At 41.0% G+C, this 13,794-nt stretch overlaps 1 protein-coding gene across 6 annotated transcripts in view; it reads right to left on the minus strand.

Moving 5' to 3' along the window:
* Positions 1–13,794, minus strand: part of CEP55 (centrosomal protein 55) — a 32,561-nt gene that overhangs the window by 11,377 nt on the left and 7,390 nt on the right. For all 6 annotated transcript variants that reach the window (XM_063618575.1, XM_055255265.2, XM_055255248.2 and 3 more), the window contains exons 4-6: positions 10,653–10,721; positions 2,167–2,317; positions 484–797 (exon numbers count right to left, since the gene is read on the minus strand). In XM_063618575.1, the coding sequence (XP_063474645.1) occupies positions 484–797; positions 2,167–2,317; positions 10,653–10,721 (534 nt within the window). The remainder of the gene's footprint in view (positions 1–483; positions 798–2,166; positions 2,318–10,652; positions 10,722–13,794) is intronic.

Here is a 13,794-nt window from a genome sequence, read left to right on the forward strand (position 1 = left end):
TAAGGCTATGAGCATAACAAGAACATGGAAGATGCCATGTGAATTCACTTGAGCTCATATCATCACCATTAAGATGCCAGTCTAGGAATCAGCCTTGATTCCTCTCATTACTTCACTTCTTCTTTTGGCTTCTCACATATACTGACCTCCTCCTCACTCAGAGCCTTTGTGTGTACAATTTCCTCCGTTGAGAGGAAAAGTCACCCACCTCACTGGGTCCTCCTTGTCATCAGGTCTTTGTCCAAATGCCATCTCCTCAGAGAGGACTCCACTGGTCCCCAATTTCCCTTTGTCATGTCACCCTGTTGCATTTTCTTTAGTTTCCTTATTTATTGTTTATGGTCTGTTTCTGTTCTGGAATATAACTCCCATGAGGGGCAGGAACTTGTTTTGTCCCTAGCCGGTTCTCTAGTGGTCAAATAGTCCCTGACACTTAGAAAGTGTTGGGTGAACACTCTGAATTATGGATCTGGTTAAGTTTACCTGAGATAAGAGCTCTTCAGATCTCTTCTTCTCTTCTTCAAGTTTTCCCCTAGCAATATCATTCTCTTCCCTGAGTCTTTGTATCTTCTCTGTTTTATGTCTATCATCTTCCAGATGTTGCACATCTGCCTTTCTTTGCAAATACAACAGCTGATTTAAATTGTGAACTTCTTTTTGGGTTTCTTCATATTTTCTTCGAAATTCACTCAATTCAAAATTCAGCTGAGTTATGGTTTGTCGTTCAACCTCAAGATCTTTTTCTGCACTTGCCAAGAGATCGTTGTAACATTTCTGCTTCTCTTCTTGAAGATAACCTATGACAAACAACATTATGGCACAACTCACTTTATAAAATAAATAATATTCCTGAAAAGTGAAACATCAAACATCTAAATGAATCACACTATTTCCTTAGTTTACAACATGAAAAGTCAAGAGATAGGGACTATGGTTGATATCTGATGAAATAAAAAACAAGTTCAGGTATATTATTTGAAGTTATGAAACTCACAAATAGAAGAACTAAAAACAGTAACATCTATTCTGTTGGGAGGGAAAGTCTAAAGAAGTTCAATCAACAAATAGGAATACAAGCTCATTATTTATATGTGGAGATAACTATCAAAATTAAAAATAGAAATATTAAAAGCAGTTGCCCTGATGGGAGGAAGAAATGGGGATTGGGATGGGAAACACAGGGCAAGGTCCTTCTTAACTATTACATTATTCTAACAAGTGCTTATATTGCTTTGATAAGACAGACACACAGAGAAAGAGACAGAGAGAACTGTATTACCGAAGAAAAGAAATTAGACTTAGCCCATAACTAAAATCCTGCTTTTACATAAACACATATTTTATAGAAGCAACTTTGTGCCATTAGGGCTGACAGCTTTGAAGTGCCTCCAGAGACATTTATAGTTTCTTTTTAGCATTAGCTTTGTTTTAAGTATTCAAATATGATTCTCCAGTCTTATGAGTCTTGTTCCCCTTTCTTTAGACTTCTCTATAAAATTCAAGGCTTTGGTCCCCTCCAAACTGTCAGTCTTTTAAGGAGAACTTTGCATGGAGTTTCTCATTTTTCTTTTCTTAGCTTGTCATCTAGAATTGCTAAACCTATTTCTTCATCTGTAAAATGAGAATACTGACCTTTCCTGCCCCGCCTCTCAGGGTTGCTCTGAAACTCCACTGAGATCTATGTAAGGGAAACTGCAAAGCGCTTGGCAACGAGAGCATCGTGAATGAGAAATTTCATCTCAGTTCTATACCTGAGGTTCAAATGATTTAAGGATCATCTAAAAAAGGCATTCTTTCTCCTGGGGTTGATATGAATAAGTGCTGAAGGGAAGCAAAGTGAAAAGAGAATTGTGACAAGGCCAACTCTGGGGGAAGTAAAAGCTGGAGAAGGACTTTGAAGAAAGGGAAGGACATTCATGGGTAGAGAAAACTGAATGTGATTTCAGAACTGCCAAAGATCACCCGTTAGCCTGTGTCGGTACTTTCTTTCGATCTGAAAACGTTAGGAAATAAAACTTGAAAAGTGGTATTTTTTACTTCAGGGCTATAAGACTTGCTCTTATTTTACTTTCTAACACATATCTATAAAAATCTAAATTTGATGAATCATTCCTTTTGGAAAATGTCAGGCCCATCCCAAGAGAACATTTTTATACCAGTCAGTACCTTCTGATTCAGGCTTTTTTGTCTGCTGTGGGAGTGAATGAGCAGCTGTTTCCGTTTTCTTTTCCAACTCAAAGATCTTTGCTAAAAGTCCTTTTACATAGACTTCTCGCTGCTGATCATACACGAGCCACTGCTGATTTTTCTCCAGAGCCTTAATGGGAAGATGAAAGAAAATCAACAGTAAAATAAAAAAACAAAATCTTACAATGGGCAAGACGGTCCAGGTGATGTAGTCTTTTCCAACAAAAACTCTATGGCTCATAGACTAATTCTGGGCAACCGTTCTATGTTACATGCCTTCAGAATACATAACAACATGACACCATCGTAGTTGATGTGGGATTAAGTTCATTTGTTTGCTTTTTTCAGTACACAACTTGCTTTGTGTGTGCGTACATGCCATTCTCTGTAAACTAAAACACCTTTTGTGACAGACATGGAGATGAACTGCTCAGAATCCCCCTTCAAGAGCCCCGCCCACTTGGCTGGGTGCGGTGGCTCTCGCCTGTAATCCCAGCACTTTGAGAGGCTGAGGCGGGTGGATCACCTGAGGTCAGGAGTTCAAGACCAGCCTGGCCAACATGGTGAAACCCTGTCTCTAATAAAAATACAAAAATTAGCCAGGTACGGTAGTGTGCACCTGTAATCCTAACTACTCGGGAGGCTGAGGCAGGAGAATCACTTGAACCCGGGAGGTGGAGGTTGCAGTGAGCTGAGATCATGCCACTGTACTCCAGCCTGGAAACTCCAGTGAAACTGTGTCTCTCAAAAAAACAAACAAACAAAAAAGAGGATCTCTGCCCAGCTGCATGGTGAATGGTTAGCTGATTAGCTGACAGCCTCCATCTGTTAATTCCTTCAAGTCCCTGTCAGCTTTTGAGCTGAGCTGGGTTGGCCTCAGTCAACAACTGAACAAGTGCCTAACTACTGCTGCCCAACAAGGACTCTGCTTCTCAGGACTCTCTGCTCTGGAGCACCCCATGGGGTGACAGAGACTTTGTTAGGTTCTCATCATGGTCTGATGGTCTCCCTGGCATAACTACTTCCTTTTTCCTTGCACAGATCTTGCTCCCCAATAAACCGCCTGCACTCCTAACAATCACCTCAGTGTCTTCTTTAGAGGATCAAACTTAACAGCTACCTTCTCTCTTTACCACCAACTTTCATCCTTTATATGATCTTTTATAACCCAATTAAAAACTCCAAGCTGCCGTCACTCACCTGTTTGTATAGGGGTTTCATACTTACAGTGAGTTGAATAATGTCCCCCAAAATTCATGTCCACTTGAAACCTCAGAATATGACCTTATTCAGAAATGGGGTCTGTGGGCTGGGCACAGTGGCTCACACCTGTAATCCCAGCACTTTGGGAGGCCGAGGCGGGCGGATCACTTGAGGCCAGGAATTCAAGACCAGCCTGGCCAACATGGCAAAACCCTGTCTCTATTTTTTTAGCCAGGCATGGTGGCACGCACCTGTAGTCCTAGCTACTTGGGAGGCTGAGGTAGCAGATCACTTGAACGCGGGAGGCGGAGGTTGCAGTGAGCCGAGATTGCACCACTGCACTCCAGCCTAGACAATAGAGGGAGACCCTGTCTCAAAAAAAATAAGAAAGGCGGGGGGGGGCAGGTCTTTGCAGATGCAATTAGTTAAAATGAGGCCATACTGGTGTAGAGTGAGCCCTAAATCCAATGACTAGTATCCTTATAAAAAGGAGCAGACACACAGATATACATAGAGAATGAGGCCATATGAAGACAGAAGCTTTGTATGGCAGGGATTGTAACCAGTTCATTTTACACCAGAGGACTTGCTATAAATCCAGAGCTCATAGTAATCTGAACTTCGAAGAACCTATAACAGTATCAGCAAAGCTCATTTTTTCAAGAATGGAATACAGATTTCTGATTACTGTTTGGAGAACAACACAGTAGCTCTTAAAATGATCTATTATGCATAGATAAAATTCTTCTATTTAATTTCAATCTGACAATATAATATAGTGTTTCCTTTTATAGCAGCCACTCTTTCCAGGCCTCTAGTTCCACAGTGAAGAGGACAAAAGGAGCTTGAAGGTTTTGGGTGTCTATCAGGGCAACTGCTTTCCGGTAAGAATTTCCATCCTTTAAAGACATTGAGTCCCATATCTAGAAAGATCTACATATATGGAAATTCTTATTAAGTCTAGAGAGTTTCTCTAAGCTTTGTTAGGCTCTTTCTACTAGCACCCTACAAACTCTTGAGCAAAGCTCCTGGGTATGGCACTTAAAGGATTTTCAGTGTCTGTTTGCTATAGAATTAGCAAATGAATTAGGAAGACAGAAACAGTCTCTGACATCAACAGAGTCAGAATTAGGAAGACACAGTCTCTGAAATCAAAGACTTAGCCCACGAGCCTCAGCCACTTTACCAGACACTTTCTGTCTGCATCCGTTAGGGAACAGTAGTCCTCTGTATATGGCTTAAGAGTCCATTTGTCAAGTGGAGATATTGTATATCCATTTTGTATTATATATCATCAATAATGTAAAGCTCTGTGGATGGCTGTTTTCACTGTAGTAATTTGATTTTTGATTTAAAGAGTCTGTCTTATTATTGAAACTTCGTGGTAGATATATGATTGTTCAATGTACTTTCAACTTTTGTGTATGTTTGATATTTTTCATAATAAAAGTTGGGAAAAATAATCATAAAAGTTGGGAAAAATAATCAGTGAACTTAGTACAGTTGAGAAGATTGCTAGGATTCCTGGCCTATCTTAAAACAGGCTGCAGTAGTCACTCTCTTATTCAGCTCCACTGCCATCCCCAGTGAGGCATCTTTCAAAAGAAAGGACTCATGAGAAACCCAAGATCAGATTTAAATTTAGTTGATGAGAGGAAGCACTGTATGACTCACAATGCACATGTATATCCAAATACCTATAAATTATAGTGTGTTAGATACTAAAGATACCTAATTTTACACTAAATTTTACATTTGTCCACATTTAAGAAGTATTTTGATACAAATAATTTAAGTCAAAATTAAATGGTCATGAATTTTTTTTTTTTTTTTTTTTGAGACGGAGTTTCACTCTTGTTACCCAGGCTGGAGTGCAATGGTGCCATCTTGGCTCACTACAACCTCCACCTCCTGGGTTCAAGCGATTCTCTTGCCTCAGCCTCCCGAGTAGCTGGGGTTACAGGCATGTGCCACCACACATGGGGTTTCACCATGTTGTTCTCAACTCCTGACCTCAGGTGATCTGCCTGCCTTGGCCTCCCAAAGTGCTGGGATTACAGGCATGAGCCACTGAGCCCGGCCAATTTTTTTTTTTTTGGAGACGGAGTCTCGCTCTGTGGCCCAGGCTGGAATACAGTGGCACGATCTCAGCTCACTGCAAATTCTGCCTCCCAGGTTCCAGCAATTCTCCTGCCTCAGCCTCCCAAGTAGCTGGGATTACAGGCATGTACCACCAGGCCCAGCTTTTTTGTATTTTTATTAGAGATGGGGTATCACCATGTTGGCCCAGTTGGTCTCGAACTCCTGATCTCAGGTGATCTGCCCTTCTTGGCCTCCCAAAATGCTGGAATTACAGAAGTGAGCCACTGCGCCAGGCCAATTTTATTTTATTTATTTTATTTTTCTTTTCTTTTAAAGGAACCGGCTGGGCGCAGTGGCTCACGCCTGTAATCCCAGTACTTTGGGAGGCTGAGGTGGGCATATCACAAGGTCAGGAGTTCGAGACCAGCCTGGCCAATATGGTGAAACCCCATTTCTACTAAAAATACAAAAAAATTAGCCAGGCATGGTGGCGGGCGCCAGTGGTCCCAGCTACTCAGGAGGCTGAGGCAAGAGAATCACTTGAGCCCGGGAGGCGGAGGTTGCAGTGAGTTGAGATTGTGCCACTGCACTCCAGCCTGGGCAACGAAGCGAGACTCCGTCTCAAAAAAATAAATTAATTAATTATAGAAAAAGGAACCATACATCACTTAAGTATTGAGAAACAAAAATACATGTTAGTTGAAGATTCAAGGGGTAGTATTCTAAAAGGCCACATGATGGCGATGTTCCCTCAATAAACATTTCCTTATGCCACCTCTTCTCACTGTGTGCATTGGCTTTCTATCAGTATCAATACATGGATTTGATAGCTATCATAAATATTGATAGTATTAGTCTTGAGTTTTTAGAGTCAAACATCATTGCATTGGATATGCCTTCCAGCTTTTTGTCATCTATACGTTTGTTAGGCATGCATTTAACAATTTCCTCCAAGTTACCAATAAAAATGTAGAACAAAAGTGGGCAAAATAAAATGTCCTGTGGAGGCCGGGCGCGGTGGCTCACGCCTATAATCCCAGCACTTTGGGCAGATCACGAGGTCAGGAGTTCAAGACCAGCCTGGCCAACATGGTGAAACCCTGTCTCTACTAAAAATAAAAAAAAATTAGCCAGGCGCAATGGCAGGTGCCTGTAATCCCAGCTACTCTGGAGGCTGAGGCAGGAGAATCGCTTGAACCAGGGAGGCAGAGGTTGCAGTGAGCCGAGATCACGCCACTGCACTACAGCCTCAGCGACAGGGTGAGACTCTGTCTCAAAAAAAGAAAAAAAAGAAAAAAAAGATCCTGTGGAATGCTATAAAGGTCTTCCCCCAGGTTTGACAAGAATCCACTAAATATTCTGTAGACAAAAATTCCAACCAATGTAGATTAAAATATTAGCCTGTACTGGAGGAATAAAAAATGTGGGTCAATTGACAAAACTGCAGTAGGAATGGTAGATTATAGAAGTATTGTATCCATGTTAAATTTATTAAAGTTGCTATCTGTGCTATAGTTGTGGGCAAGAGTATCCTCGTTCTTAAGAAATACACATTGAAGTCTATGGCCATACCACCCTGAACGCACCTGATCTTGGCTGATCTTGGAAGCTAAGCAGGGTTGAGCCTGGTTAGTACTTGGATGGGAGAACAAATACACATTAAAGTATATGGGTTTAAACGGCTGTGTATATGTCCAATTCATTCTCAGATGGTTCAGAAAAAAATACTACGTGTATATGTGTGTAGGTGAGGGTTGAAAGAGGAAAAAGAGAGAGCAAAATGGGGTAATATGTTAACAATGGTTGAATCTTAGTAAAGAGGATATGGGCGTTATATGTTAGTATATGTTGTCATACTCATTCTTGTAACTTTTCTGTTAATTTGAATGTTTGCAGACAAAATACTTTTAAAACAATTATTATTTATCTTCCCTAAGTTCTATGCTTAAAATTTGGATCTTTGAATTTAAGAGCAAGAAACGCCTATTAAAACTGTCTTTTGGCTATTTGGTTTGATCTAGTTTATACTAACATATTCTTAAATAAATACTAAAAGTACTGACATTTGACAATGCTTACGACATTAACTCTATGTAATTATTTCAACTGTCGGCCAGAGCGAAATGGTAACTGAACAATGATACAACTGGGCCTAAAGAAGGTGTACATAGGTTTTTAGGGCTTATTTAAATATAACAAATACTAATTCTGAAAATACATGGGTAAGCTTCTACAGAAAGTTTCTGCGAACTTTGAGAGGGTGATGGAACTAGAACTGCTGAGCTCTCAAAAGCCAAATAATGTGCCAGTGTCGGTGCTGCAAGAAGTGACATGTCTCTTTCCATGTTCCCTAAGTCCTCCAACTACAATTTTCCTCCTGGTCTCACAGATTTGCTGAAATTCCAAAGGGAAAACCAGAGCTAAACCACTTCTTGCTCCTCAAATATAAGTTCATAGTTCTGGCTGGGCGTAATGACTCACCCCTGTAATCCCAGCACTTTGGGAGGCTGAGGCAGGTGGGTCATCTGAGGTCAGGAGTTGGAGACCAGCCTGGCCAACATGGCGAAACCCTGTCTCTACTAAAAATACAAAAATTAGCTGGGCATGGTGGCATGTACCTGTAATCCCTGTTACTCAGGAGGCTGAGGCATAAGAATCACTTGAACCCAGGAGGCCGAGGTTGCAATAAGCCAAGATCGCGCCACTGCACTCCAACCTGGGTGACAGAGTGAGACTCCATCTCAAAATAATGATAATAATAATAATGCTAATGGTTCTCAAAGGGTGGTCCAAGGACCAGCAGCAGCAGCAGCTGGGAGTTTACTGGAAATGCAAAAAACTCAGGCACTACCCCAGACCTAGCATATTAGAGCCTGTGAATCTTGCTCAGTCTAGACCACCATTTGTAGAAGAGTTGGGTTAAATTTTACCCTGTTCGTATAAAAGCCTAAGACAGAGGAGACAAGCACGATGTGACCCTTAAATAAGCTGAGAAGATAGAACAAAAAGCTTAGGCTTGCATATGTAGTATTTCAAAGTTAATTTCATAAAAAAGAATCATCATTATCTAAAAATACCCTCAAGTGATATCGGAAGCAGTTAGCACTGAGATGCCTAAAAAGCACATGTAAGCTTAATATAATGGCATCTATTTTCAGGTACTTTTCTAGAAGAGATACCAGTAAAATTCAAGAAACTTCCCAAGATTCCATCCAGTCATTCTTTCAAATGTTCTAGACACTGAGGATATAGCAGTGTACAAAACATGCAAAAACCCTTCCTTCATATGACTTCTATTCTGATGGAAAGGTCGAACATTAGACAAGAGAAGTTAAATAGATTGTAAAGTTAGCCATAGTATGTGATGAGGAGGGAAAAGCAGGAGAAAGGAATAGGAATTGTCTGGGAGCTATAATTTTAGACAAAGTGGTCAGGGAGCCCCCATTCTGTCCTCCCCCTGACCCCAAGAAAGTGGCATTTAAATAAAAACCTGCATGAGGTAGGGAGGAAATCATGAAGATATCTGGGGAAGAGTGTCCCAGGCAGAGGGAACAGAAAGAGAAAAGGTGGTTTATTTAAGGAGTAGCTGGAAAGCCATTGTGGTGGAGGTGGAGTAAATAAAGAGGAATGCAGGAGTTGTGTAAGTTATTTCTCGATATGCGCATCTAATGCATAGGTATGGATATACATAGAATAACAAACGTCAGTGTAATAAGACACAGAATTTTTCCTTTTCATTCCAGTTACCTCTAGGTAAATTACGTACTCTGATAAGAGTACTTGGCACCTGGCTAGACATCCAGGAGATTTAAATTCTTCTTTTGAAGATCAAAAAGACTTCAAAGGATACTTGATAGATGAAGTAAAACAGAAATCTTAACATGCTTATATCAGGATAGACATGACAGTAATATTTTTGGAACCAAAATATCAACATACTGACCTAATACTTAAGTCAGAAACTCTATACTTCATATCTCTAAAACTTGAAAAAAGTACACTGTAAGTAGCAGTCCTGTGTCCTCAATTTATTCCATTCCCAATAAAACCCACCAATCCATTTATGATATCGGTTTGCAGTAACACAGCTTTACTGTATAACTAAAATAACCTCATACCAAATTCTAGAGAAAAGAAGTACTAAGTGTACAAAGAACGTTTCCTTTTCAACCTATGAAAGCAAACCTTAGTTTCAAGAGAAGTATTCAAACCAAAGAGAGCATCCTGCATGGATAAACCAAAAGAGAAGATACTACAAATTAAATTACATTATAATAATAAAATGGAGGCCAGGCACAGTGGCACACGCCCGTAATCCCAGCACTCTGGGAGGCCGAGGCGGGCAGATCACCTGAGGTCAGGAGTTCAAGACCGGCCTGGCCAACATGGTGAAACCCCATATCTACTAAAAATAAAAATTAGCCGGGCATGGTGGCGGGTGCCTGTAAGCCCAGGTACTCGGGAAGCTGAGGCAGAAGAGTCACTTGAACCTGGGAGGTGGAGGCTGCAGTGAGCTGAGATCTCACCAGTCCATTCTAGCTTGGGCAACAGAGCAAGACTTCATCTCAAAAAAAGAAAAATACTGAAAAAACAAGAAACAATAAAATGATTGGGCAAATTAGGGAAATTAGATTTAGATGGAAAAGGGATGTTATTGATGCATTTGGTTGGCAGTGATAATTTCTAGGGCTGTCTACCCTACAGAGACCATGATGCCGGGCACGGTGGCTCACAGCTGTAATCCCAGCACTTTGGGAGGCCAAGGTGGGCAGATCACTTAAGTCAGGAGTTTGAGACCAGCCTGGCCAACATGGTGAAATCCCCGTCTCTACTAAAAATACAAAAACGTAGTGAAGTGTGGTGGCTCGTGCCTGTAATCCTAGCTACTCAGGAGGCTGAGGTAGGAGAACTTCTTGAACCCAGGTAACAGAGGTTGCAGTGAACCGAGATCATGCCACTGCACTCCAGCCTGGGCAACAGACCAAGACTTTGCCTCAGGGGAAAAAAAAAAGAGACTATGCTTAGAAGAAATGATTCTTGAATATATAGAAAGAGACTTAAATGAAGCTCTCAAACCATTCAGTTTTTCTGTCACAGCACTAATGTTGCCAATTTCTATAAAACTTAAGAATAAATGAATTAGCCCTCTTTACCCATAACTTAAAAGGAAACGAACTTACATCTTTCAGCTGTATTTCCATTTCATGAATATTATTTATTGATGAGTTGAAGCAGTTTGGAGCCACAGTCTGTAAATAATCCAACATTAGTTAACATCAGACATTCCACAATACAAGTTGCCTCATTATATTCAGTTCCATAATAATACAATATACCTCACAGGGGCATCCCGAAATCCCGATCTAGGCTGGGCATGGTGGCTCACTCCTATAAACCCAGCACTCTGGGAGGTTAAGGAGGGTGGATCACTTGAGGTCAGGAGTTTGAGACCAGCCTGGCCAACACGGCGAAAACTCATCTCTACTAAAAATACAAAAAGAAAAATTAGCTGAGCCTGGTGGCCTGTGCCTATAATCCCAGCTACACAGGAGGCTGAGGCAGGAGAATCACTTGAACCCAGGAGGCGGAGGTTGCAGTGAGCCGAGATTGCACCACTGCACTCCAGCCTGGGCAATAGAGTGAGACTCTGTCTCAAAAAAAAAAAAAATCCACATCTAGTAGATGGTGGTAAACCATCAAGCCAGGTGAGAGTTACCAGAGATAACCATTTTGAAAATTAAGATCCCCTGAAATTTCCCAAACAGACTGGAAACCCAGAGATTTTCTATCTAATCTGACTTCTGCGGTCCTCTAGACCCCAGGATTGCCAGAATAGCCCTCAGTGCATATGAATAGCCCAGTGATTTTTACCAAAAAGACAAATACAAAACAACTAGGCTATTTAAATGACATCTAGAAGACATTAAATTGTCAAACAAAAGGTAAAAATTTTTTTCTAGAATCATGTTTTGTATTACTAATAGTATTAATTAGGCCGGGCGCAGTGGCTCACACCTATAATCCCAGCACTTTGGGAGGCCAAGGTGGGCGGATCACCTAAGGTCAGGAGTTTGAGACCAGCCTGGCCAATATGGTGAAACCCTGTCTCTACTAAAAATACAAAAATTAGCCAGGCATGGTAGCGCGCCTGTAGTCCCAGCTACTCAGGAGGCTGAGGCAGAACCCGGGAGGAGGAGGTTGCAGTGAGCCAAGATCAGGCTTACGCCTGTAATCCTAGCACTTTGGGAGGCCAAGGCAGGCAGATCACCTGAGGTCAGGAGTTCAAGACCAGCTTGGCCAACATGGTGAAACACCATCTCTATTAATAATACAAAAATTACTCCAGCCTGGGCAACAGAGCAAGACTCTATCTCAAAAAAAAAATAGTATTAATTATTAATTAGTATTAGTTCATATAGATTATATGGAACTCAAAAATTATTTCTCTCCTCTTTTCATTTTCTCAGAGGAATAAAAGAGAAGTGGGTGGCTAGGTAGCCAGGCTGGCCAACAAACATAGAAAAAGCTGCATTTCAGTCTTTAAATAGCTATAAGAGACTTGTGAATACTGGCAAAGAAGCTCAAAAAAATTATTTTTCTCCAAAGATGCTCTATTCGTTCACTTTAATATGTAGCCCTTTCTCTCTCTCAATTCAGTCCTCGAGGTGGAAACTATGACAAAGATATTTCTCTAAACCCCTTTCCTTTTACCCTGGGCACAGTGTAGACTATGATTCCAGCCTTCCCTGTGGTTAGTGGAGCCATGTTCCAGTGGAATGTGAGCAGAGGTGAGATATGTCAATACCAGGCCTGGCCCCAGATCCCTCCTAGGCAGTTCTCCACAGGCTCCATCTCACAGCTACATACAGAGGACTTGGTGGGGGACCCCACCCTAAAGGAAGGTGTTGCCACTAGAAGGAAGGAACCTGGAGTCAAATGACTGTGGAGCAAAGCTTCCTCTACTCCAATCTGGACTAGACTGGCATGAGAGAAAAATAAACATTTGTTGCATAAGACACTGACATTTGGAAGTTGTTATAGAAGTCAGACATGCTAGTTAATACAGAAATCAATACAAGTAGCCCACAAAATTATTATAAGAATACATCTTTAAAAATTATAATTTCAGGCCAGATACAGTAGCTTATGCCTGTAATCCCAGCACTTTGGGAGGCCAAGGCAGGCGGATCACCTGAGGTCAGGGGTTCAAGACCAGCCTGGCCAACATGTTGAAACCCTATCTCTATTAATAATACAAAAATCAGCAGGGTGTGGTGGCAGATGCCTGTAATCCCAAATACTCAGGAGGCTGAGGCAGGAGAATTACTTGAACCCAGGTGGAGGTTGCAGTGAGCTGAGATTGCACCATTGCACTCCAGCCTGGGTGGCAAAATGAGACTCTGTCTCAAAAAATAAAAAATAAATAAAAATTTTAAAAATTATAATTTCTACCAAGTTTGTATTTCACATTCCAAAAGTGGAGAAACTAACTCTTGAACTTCAAAGAAAAATTTTAGTCAGCTACTTTGAATCTGACTGTAACGTTTTACGAGTTTCAGCTCTGTGGAAATTCTCTAGAAAAACTTCACCTTTTTGAACTCATCTGCAGAAACACTCAAACGCCCATCTATGAAAATACACATAAATGTATAGGTCTGATCACTATCTCCCCTAAATGGGAAATAAAGTACAGAAAAAGATCCTTAACAGCACTGAGATATATTTGAAAGCTACAGATTTTCTTCTATAGATGATTTTTTTTTTTTTTTTTTTTTGAGACAGAGGCTCACTCTGTCATCCAGGCAGTACAGTGGCGCAATCTCAGCTCACTGCAACCTCCACCTCTCAGGTTCAAGCGATTCTAGTGCCTCAGCCTCCCGAGTAGCTGGGATTACAGATGCGTGCCATCACACTCGGCTAATTTTTGTATTTTTAGTAGAGATGGGGTCTCACTGTGTTGGCCAGGCTGGTCTCAAACTCCTGACCCCAGGTGATCCGCCTGCCTTGGCCTCCCGAAGTGCTGGGATTATAGGTGTGAGCCACCATGCCCAGCCTATAGATGCTATTAATGTTAGTATTATTCGAATGTCCAAATCTCCAAAAGAATCAAAGGTCTGATTAATAACCATTTACTGAACACCTACTATATACTAGGCACTATGCTAGGCAATTTACATACATAATTACATTTAATTATCAGTATTCCTATCCTTATTTTACTGATGTGGAAACTCAGGTTTAGCTTATATGTTTAAAAAAAAAAAAAAAGAAACTAAGATTTAGGACAGGGGTCTGGAGAAGTCTTGTATTGTCTCTAAGGCT

This window comes from Symphalangus syndactylus, chromosome 2 (genome assembly GCF_028878055.3).
Source record: "Symphalangus syndactylus isolate Jambi chromosome 2, NHGRI_mSymSyn1-v2.1_pri, whole genome shotgun sequence".
NCBI lineage: Eukaryota > Metazoa > Chordata > Mammalia > Primates > Hylobatidae > Symphalangus > Symphalangus syndactylus.